Raw genomic sequence first — 15,000 nt, 5'->3', positions numbered from 1 at the left:
CTCTCCATATTCCGTATCATACATATTGAAAAGTGAATTCCGACACCCAGATTTTTTTTATTTCCATTCTCGAAATATATCAGCCATACATAATTTTGGCGAATACTGGTTTTGGTTACATGGAAAAAGCTTATCAAATAATATAAAAAATATAATACACACACGCGTATACATAAACACACACACGCACCCATATATATATATATATATATATATATATATATATATATATATATATATGTGCGTGCGTGTATGTGTATGTGTGCAGTATGTTTCTTTACTTGTTTATCAACAAACCTACGTAGGTATATAAAACATACTATATATTGTGTATGTGTGTGTGCGTGCATGCACGTATGTATGCACTGAAGTGTCTGACTTCAGAATTCAGCATATTTACATCCCAACAGAAGTAGTAAATAATCTAAATTATCTCCCAAGGACCGTCGATTTGTGATTGATGCAACTCTAGATAATCACCATAAACCGACAGAACTCTAAAAACTCTATTAATTATGGGGTATAATTCCAAGAGACGCATTTAAATAAGAATGACAAATGAATGTCTGTTTTCGAGTGACGAGTCCCGGAGAGGCACTTCACTTGGGATGTGCTGCCATCTCTGGGCAGCGAGAAGAAGCTACACTGATATCATAGAGCACTGGGACTCTTCTTCAAGGACTTGAAAAGAAAGATGATTATACGTAGAAAACTTGAATGTTGATTCACATGGAGAGAGAGAGAGAGAGAGAGAGAGAGAGAGAGAGAGAGAGAGAGAGAGAGAGAGAGAGAGAGAGAGAGAGAGGAATGTGGTGTATTCAGCACGCAAAATCATTCAATTTTGATTCTCCAAAGACATATGATTCTCACAGAGGCTTAGGGTTAAAGGAAATGCCAGTATGGTCAACTAATCATTAACTTAACGGACTTTTCTGAGATTCCTGGGATAACAGGCAAAAGTAAAAGAAACAACAGTAAGGATCGTAGTTATGTTTCTCTGTTTTACATCAATGTCTGAGGTCTGCGCGATCTTATAGCCGCATTATACGTGGGTCTTCTGGGAATAATTAGGTTCAGACTCGTGTGTTTATAAGATATTGATGGTAATAAGGTACAAATCCTGTATCAGGCTGACAGTTACTATGGTCATATCAACGTTACAATTACTATGGTCATATCAACGTAAGTGTCGAAAGTCGACTTCAATTGTGTCTGACTGTGAGTTTTTGTCTAAATTTGAAAGAGCTGAAAGAAGTAATAAATCTTATGACAAGTTCTAACATTTTTCAGTATAATATTTTTTCAATTTGTTAAAGGATAATGCATGCTTACGAAAAAGACTTAATTCATTTTATGTTACTTGAAATTGTTGTCACTGTTCTACGCACTTATTATTCTTTGGACAGGCTGTGAAACAGTGCATCCTTAATTTTTTTACTTATTAATTCGTGATATAGTGTAAACTGTGACAGTAAAAAGGCAATAATTTTTTAAGAGAAATTATGACCATAATTAACACAAATGCCTTAATTTCATGAAAACTGTTTCGTAGTATCAGCAGTGATATAAAGAATAAAAAAGCAAAATTACAATTTCTAATTAAGGAAAGACTAAAACCACCAGCAAAATGTGACATCCAGGTAAAAGAGAGTCGTCCCAGGCAAATACATCTAGTATCTTAAGTAAATATTAGCCCTGAAGAAAAAGCCTGAGTACAGATAAAGTCGGTGTCGTTTGATCCCTCAGGCCCTCTGCCGTAAATCAATAATTAGTCAGAGCGTCTTATGAACCCAATGCCCGCAAAGATATATCCCAAGTTTGTTTTTGCAATATCTATCGCAAACCTGAATGGCGTTGTTTATATGCAATGCCCAAGTATCTATTTATTTTCTTTTTTTTTGGCCAGACTGATAAGGATTAACCCATCAAAGAATTTGTGCCGACGTGTGGGTGTTTCTGCTTTGGCCAAAGAATGCTCTCTCTCTCTCTCTCTCTCTCTCTCTCTCTCTCTCTTCTCTCTCTCTCTCTCTCTCTTCTTAAATAAAAATTCCACTTGCCAATTTTAGGTTGGCCTCTACTCTTCAGCTTGCATTTGCGATTTTATTAATGAAATCACATCAAGTTATTAGTACAATGTATCTTTACCACACATGTTTATCTAGCGTCCTTCATGTCCATGTCATGTTAAAGCGTACTTAATTTCTATATTTACTTATATTTATACGTATAATAACATGGGATAATTTTTAAGAGCTAAAGTGCCATTATACCGTTCTCATAATAAAATAAAATTTCAAGGAAAAATGGTGTTGTGATGTACTGGAAAATACATCAAATGGAATACTTGGAACATGAAAATGGAACGACTAGCTTTTTGTCGTTGCTTTTGAGAGAGAAAATGGAAGAGAGAGAGAGAGAGAGAGAGAGAGAGAGAGAGAGAGAGAGAATGGTACAATGATCTGAGTTACTGCTCGTTTTGGGGGGCTGAATGGAATTTGAAAAAACAGAAATGAGTGAAAAGAAACAAAAATGAGAGAGAGAGAGAGAGAGAGAGAGAGAGAGAAATGGTAAAATGATCTGAGTTATTATAGGTTTTGGTGTGGTGACTGGAATTTAAAATAAACAGGAAGAGTAAGAAGAAACGAGAGAGAGAGAGAGAGAGAGAGAGAGAGAGAGAGAGAGAGAGAGAGAGAGATAACGAAAACGATACTGATGATGATGATGGAGGTGAAAGATAGCCGCGAGAGATTATTAATTTCGTTCCCAATTAAAACTGACTCGAGAAAATCGTGACAAGAGAGATGCGTGCCGCGTGTCCACTCCCTCCTCGTTCTGTCGACCGAATTTGGCAGCTCACAGTCCAAAGATAAGGGACACCTGCGTCACCCACCACCTCCTTCTCTTCTTTCTCCTGCTCCTTCTCTTCCTCTTTCTTTTTCTCCTCTTTCCGAATCATGGCCAATCATCCAGAGCATCCCGTGCAAGCGAGGGATGTCCTTCTTAAAGTGGGAGTTCAGAAAGGAATAAAAAAAATAGAAAAAAAAGGTTTGCGGGTTCTTCGCTCTCATGCATATTCAAGGCTCTGGGGTTAAGGGGTGGAGGAGGGGGTTGTTGAGGAGGAGTAGGGGAAGGAGGGTAGGGGGAGGGGGGAGAACGGGATAAGCCAGGAAAGAGTGTGTTACCATTCCATCCCTCCAACACCTACCCCTTCCTCCCTCACTCCAGCCTCAATTTCCCCTCCCCTGCTCCTCTCCCCCCACCCTGCTCCTGTTCCTGCTCCTCCGCCTCCTCCTCCCTCCTCCTCCTCCTCCTCCTCCTGCTGCTGCTGCTGCTGCTGAACGCCTTATCTCAAACCTAATTATTAAGGACAGTCGTCGAATACACACTTGCATGATTTAACGGGAGCTGGCATATTGGGTCGTAGTTTCCAGAGACTATAGAGGTGCCATTCATACGCAATACCGTCAGTATTTGAGGCTTAAGGAACCCGGACTCTAAGACCCTCGTGACGTCTCGTGGCCTCTGAGAGAGAGAGAAGAGAGAATACATCGCGACTATCACTCTCTCTCTCTCTCTCTCTCTCTCTCTCTCTCTCTCCCCTGACACTTCCCGCTTGATGACACTGGCTCTAATTATTAAAGAGGCCCTGGCAAGAGTATGCCAACCAACTATCTGACTAAGTGCGATTTTCTTATTGTATCGTAAGGACAATGAGTCTCTACAGCCTCGTGTGAGTCTATGACCTTCCAGCAGTCCGGAGTTCCAGGTATGGGTGGGTGTGTGGCAGTTGAGGGAGTCATTATAAGGAACACATCAAATTAACTTACTTCTCTCTCTCTCTCTCTCTCTCTCTCTCTCTCTCTCTCTCTCTCTCTCTCTCTCTCTCACTCGGTCGAGTCTTCTTGTACGGTCGCCTTTCTTACAGCCCAAACAGCTGTACTTGGATATTCCGTCTAATGCAGCAGACGGCCAATCATATACACATCGATGCATGCATAATTACGTTGGATGTACTGTATGTATATAACACACACATATATATATATATATATATATATATATATATATATATATATATATATATCATAATATAATAAATTTAGAATTAATTTGTCAGTTTCAGACTAGACATTTCTATGCAGTCAAATCTTAAGCCACAAATAATCGTTTAAAATTAACTTAACTTTACCTTGGGAAAACTCACACCCAAATGGAACTGCATATGATAAGCACATCTACCTATGGGGAATCGAATCTATCCCTTTTTAGGTTGGTGCTTGAGTGGAATTGATATATATATGTATATGTATATATATATATATATATATATATATATATATATATATATATATATATATATATATATATATATATATATATATATATATATATATATATATATATAAACAAATATATATATATATATATAAAAATATATATATATATATATATATATATATATATATATATATATATATATATATATATATATATATATATATATATATATCAATCCCACCCACACATCAATCTAAAAAGGATACATTCGATTTCTGGTTAGGCTAGATGTGCTTATCTATGCAGTTCCATTTGGACGTAAGTTTTCCCAAGGTAAAATTAATTAATTTTCAACGGTTATTTGTGGCTTAAGATTTGACTGCATAGAGAATGTCTAGCCTGAAACTGACGTTAATTCTAAATTTATTATGATATTGATGGAACTACTATTCTCTCTCTCTCTCTCTCTCTCTCTCTCTCTCTCTCTCTCTCTCTCTCTCTGAAACAACTTACTTTGTTCAGTGTCTCCATTGTTTATGTAATATCTGAAGTCACGTCATTTCTTGTTATTTTTGCCTTCAAGAACTTTGTCTCCACGAAAAATGACCTGAATTACGTTTCACTAATTCATACTGAAATGTTTGAAAGTCAAGAGCTGTGAGTAATAATAATAATAATAATAATAATAATAATAATAATAATAATAATAATAATCATACGTTTTATGAATGAGTTGGTAAAGTGAAATCTAATGAATGGGTTATCAATTACCTAAGTGAGAAAATTGACTTAATGTCCAGTTGAGGTTGAATAGATGACTGAAATTAACTATGACTCATTTAACAGGGATGACGGGGCCAGGTCAGACGCTGTTTATATGAACTGGTAAAGAAGAAAGATAAAAAAAATCCGCGCTAAGAAAGGACGAGAAAATCTCCACTACTGATTGATCTACCAGACCCTCGCGCGACGTAGACGCTTTCAATCAGCAGCAAGAGGAAATTAATGATGATGATACTTCTTGTAATCTGAGGCCTACTCACCGAAGTGTTGATGAACTGTGGAATCGTTCGGTGCGAGGGCCTTCGCTCGGCGAAACCACTCCTCAGCTTCGCTAATCCTTTGCTGGGGAGAGAACAGAAATATCAGATGAGGCTTATTCATTACTGGAGGTGTTGGGAATGTTTTTTCAAAAAGCAGTAACAAGGTCATCATTAATTTTTAAAACTCGAAGAAACAAGGTAATTATGCAGATTAGTCTGTTTGGTTATTTGTTGTTTTTTTACACATAGGGAATGTTGAACAGAAATGATTTCAGAATGAGAGAAACATTAACCTACCAAAAAAAAAAAAAAATAATAAAATAATATTTTAATGCTTGGTTTTCTTACATTTTGTACTATTTCCGCCTTCATCCAGAAACCATGCATTTCTTGTCAAAATAATAATAATAATAATAATAATAATAATAATAATAATAATAATAATAATAATAATAATAATAATAATTCATTTGTCAATCTTTTTGCTGCAGAAAAAACCTTTTAATATGATTTTTCTTGTGCAACACTGATGGACAATAGTAAAATGATAAGAATTACGAATCCCCTGTCAAAGAAAGAAAATATTAATCGGCATAAGGAAAATAAAAACAAAACCACGATGTTGTAAACTGTAAAATGAGAGAGAGAGAGAGAGAGAGAGAGAGAGAGAGAGAGAGAGAGAGAGAGAGAGAGAGAGAGAGAGAGAATCTAGCATTAACATTTTCCAAAACTTACCATTTTGTGACAGTTTCCCATAGGTGAGATGAGCAGGGACGTGATCTGCCTTCACCTTCAGCGCCTCCAGGTAGAATTTTTCCGCCTCTTCAAATCTCTCGAGTTTGAAGAAGGCTTCCCCGAGCATATTGTATAGACTCTGCGAAGGGAAAAAAATGAGGGAATTAGATGGATTGAAGCCAAATTGAAAGGATGGAATGGAGGCAAGAAAATGGTCGCCAGTACTAACATCGTTTTATGAATAAGCCAAAATTTTTTAATGAGAATGCACAAATGGTTACAGTCAACTCTGGAGCTAAATAGTTAGTTAATTCTATGCAACAAAGCACAATGTTTATCCAAAAATATTTTTTCCTGTGTAATAATAACAAAGGGGTGCTGGCGAGAGAGAGAGAGAGAGAGAGAGAGAGAGAGAGAGAGAGAGAGAGAGAGAGAGAGAGAGAGAGATCTAGCAGTAACAGTCTCCTAACTTACTATCGGTTTGGACTGCCGTCTACATATTCAAGAAGAGATTTAAATGCAGACTTCAGTTCCAATCTTACAACACCAAATATCTGACTTTTCAGTGGACGGGGGAAATCAAGACACCGAATTCCGAGCCCAGGGACGTTACGTACGGCACCAGAGCGTGCTCATGTAGCGGTCAGTGCTCAGAAAGCCTGCTATTTCCCGGAGTGGACGACGGCAAATCTAAACGTGGACTTCAATACTCGGAGGTTACTGTTGTTTCACAGAAAATAATTTTATATGGATGAACATAGCGCTTTCTTGCATAGAATTAAGTAAATATCCAGACCCAGAGTCTACTGTAATCATTTGTGCATTGTTACTAAGAAATTCCGGCTTATTCCTCAGATGATTTGAATTTTGGTGATCACTCTCTTGCCTCCAACTGCTCACGAGTAGTCTCATTCGGTCTAAGAGAGTGGCAAACAAGGTATCGACCTATAATTTTTTTTAATGACCTTCTAAGCATAATCTTCGCTTGTAGCCCTTGCACTTAAACAAGAATGATCTCATCACAGACAGTGTCCTCAAGTCCACAAATATGCCCAACCGGGTGACCAGGGTACGCCACAGTTTGGCTGCTCGTATTTATACCTTGATTTGGGAACTGTCTTTGTTGTATTACCAAATCTCACATGTATATATATTAAAGTTGCTTGTGGTAACTAAGGTTGTACGTGATCACCCGTACAAATACATCAGGAAGACACCTAATAAGCTCTAGAGATTTTCATAAATATTCAGAGAAACCATAAAATGAAATGAGACTAAATGAGGCACTACTAATCATCTAATTTGAACTGCTGTTGACATAGTCAAGAAGAGATTTCAACGCTACTTTAAGTACCGATCTTATATAGTCACACCGCTTTCCGGTCTGTCCTGAACAGAGACTTCTACGCAACCTTCAGTACCGATCTACCAACATTATTTTAATTTTGTATAACGGGTGGGACTAAAGAGATTTCAATGCGGTCTTTAGTACCGATCTTTCTTCCAGCGCTACATAATTAATCTCCAGCAAGTATATTTGGGAAGAAATGCTAACAGAATTTACTGCTGTTACTGGTAAGTGATTCTGAGAGACAGTTTATATATATATATATATATATATATATATATATATTTATATATATATATATATATATATATATATATATATATATATATATATATATATATATATATACTTCTCTGTGGCTTTTTCTCTGGGCTATTATGTAATCAGTTCTTAGCTTTTGATTGCAATGGGTTTGTAACAGTTGCAGCTTCAGTTGTTGAACCTGAAAGAATTTTAATATCATCAACGTTACATAAATCTCAGTTGTTTGGTAAAGGTATTGTTTATCATTAGTTTCATTCGGTATTGAAAGTACCTATGTGTTTTTTTTTTTTTGGCAGATTCTCTACTATTTTTAAAACCTACGCCCACAGTCTGAAGACAGCCCACGCCTGTGCTCCAACAGTTGACTTTTCTTCTATTGGAGAGAGAGAGAGAGAGAGAGAGAGAGAGAGAGAGAGAGAGAGAGAGAGAGATCGAATTACTGTGATCTGTACCATATATATATATATATATATATATATATATATATATATATATATATATAAAATATATATATATATATATATATATCTCTATATATATAATATATAAAGTACAATCTCTCTCTCTCTCTCCTCTATCTCTATATCTCTCTCTCTCTATATATATATATATATATATATATATATATATATATATATATATATATATATATAGACAGTATATGTGTTTTGTGTGTGCGTGTATCTAAGAAGAGTGAGAAACATAAATAATACAAAGAATAGATGCTGTTCATCCTCTTGTCCTCCTCGAATAATCAACATTCAAGAGGCAGTTTCAGGATCGGGATGTCAGCCCCCTCCCACCTCTCTTCCCTTCCCATTCCCCTTCCCCCCGTAACCCCCGTCCGCATCCTCTCCCCCTACCCTCCCGGGTCCCTTACTGTCCGGTTCCTTGTGGCCTAGACTTATTATTCTTATTCTGCGGAGCCTCACAGGGCCCTATGCACCGACCGGGATGCGCGCAACAAAAGTTCATCCATTAAGGGGTCGGAGGTGTCAATTTTGTCTGTCTCTGGGTGTGGGTTAAGGTGTTATGAATAAATCATATGTAATCATCAACAATGTGTGAGAGCGTGGAAGACGGGTCTGAAGAACCCCGGGTGATCGATGGTCGACTCTGGCCCTTATCCCCCCGCGCCGCAAAGGCCATAATGGGCTGCGGACGAGAGCGTCGGGATGCGATCTTCAGGTGGGGTCTCGAGTTGTCACTTGGTGGTAGAGCCGCCGGACGAGCCCCGAGGACCATTAAGCATTGTCACAATGCCCAGATAAGCTGCCGCTTGGTGCCCTGCCCGTGTGCCAAACCCTACTTCGTTCAGTGCAGCTGATCCTGCCCGGTTGACACCATCCACCTCATCTCTCCTTCAACTCCAATCCCCCTCCTACAGCCACCCACAACATTTCGGCGCCGCCTGCCGCGATGTCAGTAACCCGCTTGTTGCGATGACAAACTGGATATTGCGTCCGTTCGACATCCGGATGGACAGATGTTTATTTGCCATCAAATTCGTAGAGACAATTGTCTACGACTGACGTTGACAAATGTACTCCATATATGTGTGATGACTGATATTCGTTATCTATGGGCCAAAATATATTCCAGTTCTGTCAGACGTGTGATTTTTGTGACATTCCGCAGACTCTCTCTCGCGCGTCTGTGATTTATGCAGTCATAAAAAAATGTTCGTATGTCGCACTTTCTTTGTTATGACGTCTGAGCGAGGGCGTGGGATGGCTCAGAGTCTATATGATTTAATAAAGGAAATGGTTCTCATTCTAACTGAAAGACTACGAATCTTGTATTATTGCCTATGGTTCAGAATATGACATCTATTCTTTCATAATCTGATCCACATAATAATAATAATAATAATAATAATAATAATAATAATAATAATAATAATAATAATAATAATAATAATAACGGGGGAGGTGTGATTACTAAATGCTATAAAAACGTTTTTTTATCCAAATCTTTACAAAGTAATAATAATAATAATAATAATAATAATAATAATAATAATAATAATAATAATAGCGATGTGTTGCTTGAGCCAAAGCAATGATATTGCGAAATATTTTCATCCAAATCTTTAACAAATAATAATAATAATAATAATAATAATAATAATAATAATAATAATAATAATAATAACTGGCGCGTGAGTATGCTAAACCACTAAAAAATTACTTTTTTATTAATATCTTTAATGCATTAAATCAAATCTTATCGTATTAATATTAGTAAACACATGAAAATCCTACGCCCGCCTTGAGTAACACCGAGGTATTATTGAAAACGATCATGTTTTCCGCATTATGAAGATACGGACATATTCAACTGGGCGTGATAAAAAACTTGGGTAAAAAGAGAAAATCAATTCATAATGAAACATTGTCAGTATCCCATGATATCTACAGAATAAAAAAAACTCATTAACATAACACCTACAAGGTACCTGCACCTGTTTAACGGAGAGCAAGCTAGCAAATCACGCATGAAAACAAATGTTTACACAGGTAGGCTCCATGTATACTGACTGTTGACAGCTGTAACTCTATGTGCATACATACATACATATTTATACATAATATATATATTGTGTGTGTATATATACACACATCTATATATTATACACATACAAAGAAACATGCATACATACATAAAGAAAAAAATATATATTGAGTACATAACCACTCAATACATTAATTCTCTCTCTCTTTCTCTCTTTACATATATATGTTTGTTTGTTTGTATGTGCGTTTCTCGTTCTTCAGTTCTCATTGTGCTCTTATCCTCATCCCTTCTTGGTTCTCTCTTTGTCATTCTTCTCCTAATTTTCCTCCAATCTACTTTCCTAACTCTACTCCTACTCATACCCCAATCCCCCTACCTCCTCCCCTCTCCCCACTTCCCCTCTCTCTCTTCCCTGTCCTCCCTCCCTTATGCCTGGAACGTTGACTAATTGCAACAAGAGATAGTGTCCCTAGCCAAAACATTCTTCGTTGTCATCGCCTCTCTCTCTCTCTCTCTCTCTGTGTGTGTGTGTGTGTGTGTGTGTGTGTGTGTGTGTGTGTGTGTGTATCTGATTCTCTGTCTAAGTTCTATAACACACTGTGCTTCTCCAACTTTCATTTAGGAAATATTAGTTAATAACCTAAATTATCAGTAATGCTTCCTGTTTACAGAGCCAGTTTATTATTATTATTATTATTATTATTATTATTATTATTATTATTATTATTATTATTATTATTATTATTAAAGTCTACATTACAGACAGCCTCAAGACATAGGGTAGAACTTGCATTAGTTAATCCATTTTGGAATTTCGCTTTGCCTTAAATGAGACTTTTCTTCTCTATCCCTGGCGTACATTTCTTTTAAAAAAATTAATAAAAATAATAAAAACAAAAATGATACGCGTAACTAAACACAAAATACAAAAAAAAATTATGAACACATAATTTAACCCATGGATTACATTGAAAATTCCTTCACCAAGAACGAAGTGTCATATCTAGACTACTGTCACTTTGGAAATAGCCATTTTTGTTCATTTCTGATGAAGCTTTAATAAACGCATTGAATATTTCAGAAATTTGTTTCTGGTCGAAGCGAATTTCTGGGAAAAAAATATCTCATCAGTGCATTCGACATTTCAGTGGCACTTTTATATTAAAATGATTTACCCATTTTCATAATACTTTTTGTGTAACTTTGTCTCAGTATTTCATTAACACCGGAAGTCGATATGGGCTAAATTCCTTTGCCTGACAATCCGGTCGAAATCATAATCAGAACCTGGTTATAGGCATAGATAACGAGAAAAGGTTATGGATTAATAAATCGCATTTACTTGCGCCATTTTTATTTTGCTCTTATACTTCCTGCATTTCGAAATCATTAGCCATCATTTTTATGCTTCCTCAAAGCGTTCGATTCCTTCCCAATAAAATTTCAATAAAATTCAGCATCATCTTTTTTCTTCTCTATAATTTCTTTTTATCTCGTTTTTTTCACACAAAAAAAAAAAAAATCCAGCAATTCTCTTCTCCAGAAAACGCACAAATTTTATTCATTTTTCATTCCCGACTCACACTCGACATTCGAGTTATCCAATATTTTTTTACCCTAATCCACAAACCCAATTTATCATTCGTCTCTCTGACCACTCCTCCCTTGAGGCCCCCACCCGGACCCGTGGCCACACCCCCTCCCCCCTAATATAGACTAATCACCAGCAAGACTTCGATAACCAGCGGATTCCCCCGAAACTCGTCAGCGAGGACATGGGGAGATAAGAAGTCTTACAAGACTCCAAAGACCTCTTTCTCTTCTTCCTTCTCTCAGGAGGATTGAGGAGGAGTAGGAGGATGAAGAAGGAGTAGGAGGATGAAGGAAGAGTAGGATGAAGGAGGATGATTAGAAGTAATGGTAACAGAAAGTAGGAAGGTGACAAAAGCGAGAAATATTCTATTTTTTTTTTATGCACTTCATGTCTTTATCTTTCCTTTACTTTCTATGACTCTTGATTATCTCGCTCATATTCCTTTTCTTTATTTTTAATTTTCCGTAATTGATTTTTACTTACGAATTTCCTCATTGTTTTAGAGTATTTTCCCCTTATTACTCGACTGTTTTTTGTGTCGCTCATGTACAGCTAATGCAATATTTTCCGTATTTTTTTAATCGTGAGTGTGCGACGTTATCATAATACCATTAATACAAAGTCTACTACTACTACTATAATAATAATAATAATAATAATAATAATAATAGTAATAATAATAATAATAATAATAATAATAATAATAATAATAATAATAATAATGAGTCACTGAAAGCGAGACCAGGTGAAAAACTAGATCGGATACTTAAGAATGAAGACAGGTATCCTTTACGCCTGAGTGAATCCTCAAAATTCAACAGAGTTCAAAACCAAACAAATAGTATTCAATTCGATGCTTTATTATTATTATTATTATTATTATTATTATTATTATTATTATTATTATTATTATTATTTTATTATTATTATTATTTTCAGTAGTAGTAGTAGCAGTAGTAGTAGCAGTACTTCTGTGTACAGTGATTAAATCACATTATTATTATTATTATTATTATTATTATTATTATTATTATTATTTGTTGCTGTCGTTTTCTTTTTGTGATAAAATGTAACACAAAAAACTGTAAGGTCAATATGAAAACAGCAACGCGATTCTCTCTCTCTCTCTCTCTCTCTCTCTCTCTCTCTCTCTCTCTCTCTGTCCGTGTGCCTAGCATCTGTCACATAGCAAAGACGAAGGCAACTCATCATGTCAAGACGGTGTCAGGAGAATATTGACAGGTGCTGGTGACGGTACGACACTTCTTGATCAAGTATTCCTGGTCGGATGTAACTGCCATTTGCTTCACCAAACGTTAGCTGAATGTCTAAGAGACTCCCAGGACCTAATGGCACTCAAAGTAGACGGCTGCCTAACGGCCGACGACAATGAACTCCTTCGCATGAGTTATTTACTTCTAAGAGACTGTTGGGATTCGTGTTCAATTCTTTCACTTCCTAAAGACCGCCGGGATTCCATTTCAAGTCTTTCACTTCAAAAAGACTGCCGGGATTCCTTTTCTAGTCTTTCACTTCAAAAAGACTGTTGGGATTTCTTTTCAAGAGTCTTTCGCTCACTGAAGACTGTTGGGAGTCCTCCGGTTTTTCAGTTCCTAGAAACTATTGGCATTCCTTCTCAAGACTTCCTTGAGACTGCTGGAGCTTCTTCACAAGTCTTTCGCTTCCAAACGGCTGTTGGAATTCCTTTTTAAGGTCTTTCACTTCTTAAAGACTGATGAGATTCCTTCTCAAGTCTTTAACCTTCCTAAAAAAATGTTGGAATTCCTTCTCAAGACTTCCTAGAGACAGTTGGAACTCGTTCTCAAGAGTCTTCCATTTCCTAAAGATTGTTGGGAGTCTTTCTCAAGTCATTAACTTCATAGAAATTACTGGGATTCCTCTTCACGACTTTAAATTCCTAGTAAATATTGGGATTCCTCCTCCACACTTCTTAAGTCTTTCACTCGTAAAGGCTGTTGGAATTCCTGCACAAGCCTTTAACTTCCTAGAAACTGTGAGGATCCCTTTGAAGACTTCCTAGTGACAATTGGAACTCATTCTCAAGAGTCTTTCACTTCCTAAAGATTGTTAAGAGTCCACGTCAAGTCTTTCACTCCATGACTGCTGGAATTCCTTCTCAGCTTTACACTTCCTTGAGACTGTTGGAATTCCATCTAGAGAGTCTCGCTTCCTAGAAACTGTTGGAATTATCTGTTCCTGAACTAACGAACATTAAATTTACGAGGCCTTTTTCACCTACTATACGCTTGATTTTAAGATCACATTTCCAAAGTGGTTGTTCAACCTGCTTTTGAATGTAAGACTCATCACGAAAAGTCAATCTTATATTTTGTCATGACAAACTCTTTCTCAATCGAAAATCTAATATGATTGAAGATTCCCTCGTGTACAGTCCTAGTTTATGGAAACACGGACGTTAACTGCACTACAAGGATAGCAGAATGAAAGGGAAGCTAGAAGAAACGTTTAAAAAATGTAGAATAAGCCCAAGTACTCACCTGAGGCTGGTAATAAGGAGGCATCTTGTCGACGGCCTCCTGGTAGACATCGATGGCTCGCTCGAAGTGGCCATCATCGGCGTAGAGCCTCCCGAGGTTGAACAGAGCCGAGATCTTCGTGGATTCGTGGGTCCTCGGGTCTTTGAGACCCGACCCATCGAGTTGCGAGCAGTGTCTGTAGACCTCGGCTGCCTCGGCCTTTTGGCCTAGCAGACCCAAGACAAGACCCATGTTGAGGTGTGCCACTGATGGAGGAAAAGGGGAAATAGAACGATAAATGGATAAAAACAAAGTGATGGTTAAGTGAACAGAAGATAAGACAACCGCATTCACATGAACACAAACATAAAGGCAGAGGCATAATCGAAAGCCTAGTGCCAGATACGACTTAGTATGAATATATAATTTCATGGGGCTCATACGCCCAGTTTAGATTCTATGTTTTTTTTTTGTTATGAGCGAAGACAATCCAAAATCATCTGTACATATGTATTTTTCTCTAATAAGGAAACGTTTGCTAACTTGATCGTTTGACTTTTTCAGCCTTAAAAAACAGCATAATTTAGGATACATTCCTCTAATGTATCCTAAATTCTATTGTTAATTAAAACCGAAGAGGCAAGTGGTCAAGCTTGAGAAGGCTTCCTTGTCAGAGGTAATACACATGCATACGTACGTACAAACATGCATATATACATGAAT

General features: G+C 36.9%; 1 protein-coding gene across 1 annotated transcript in view; it reads right to left on the bottom strand.

Moving 5' to 3' along the window:
* Window positions 1-15,000, bottom strand: part of Tmtc2 (Transmembrane O-mannosyltransferase targeting cadherins 2) — a 224,099-nt gene that overhangs the window by 20,705 nt on the left and 188,394 nt on the right. Inside the window, exons 7-9 of the mRNA XM_067098514.1 lie at window positions 14,299-14,543; window positions 6,070-6,195; window positions 5,322-5,418 (exon numbers count right to left, since the gene is read on the bottom strand). Coding sequence (XP_066954615.1) covers window positions 5,322-5,418; window positions 6,070-6,195; window positions 14,299-14,543 — 468 coding nt within the window. The remainder of the gene's footprint in view (window positions 1-5,321; window positions 5,419-6,069; window positions 6,196-14,298; window positions 14,544-15,000) is intronic.

Source organism: Macrobrachium rosenbergii, chromosome 55 (assembly GCF_040412425.1).
Source record: "Macrobrachium rosenbergii isolate ZJJX-2024 chromosome 55, ASM4041242v1, whole genome shotgun sequence".
In the NCBI taxonomy this organism is placed as follows: Eukaryota; Metazoa; Arthropoda; class Malacostraca; order Decapoda; family Palaemonidae; genus Macrobrachium; species Macrobrachium rosenbergii.
The sequence above is the reverse complement of the archived record's forward strand: the minus strand, read 5'-3'. Positions and strand labels throughout refer to the sequence as shown.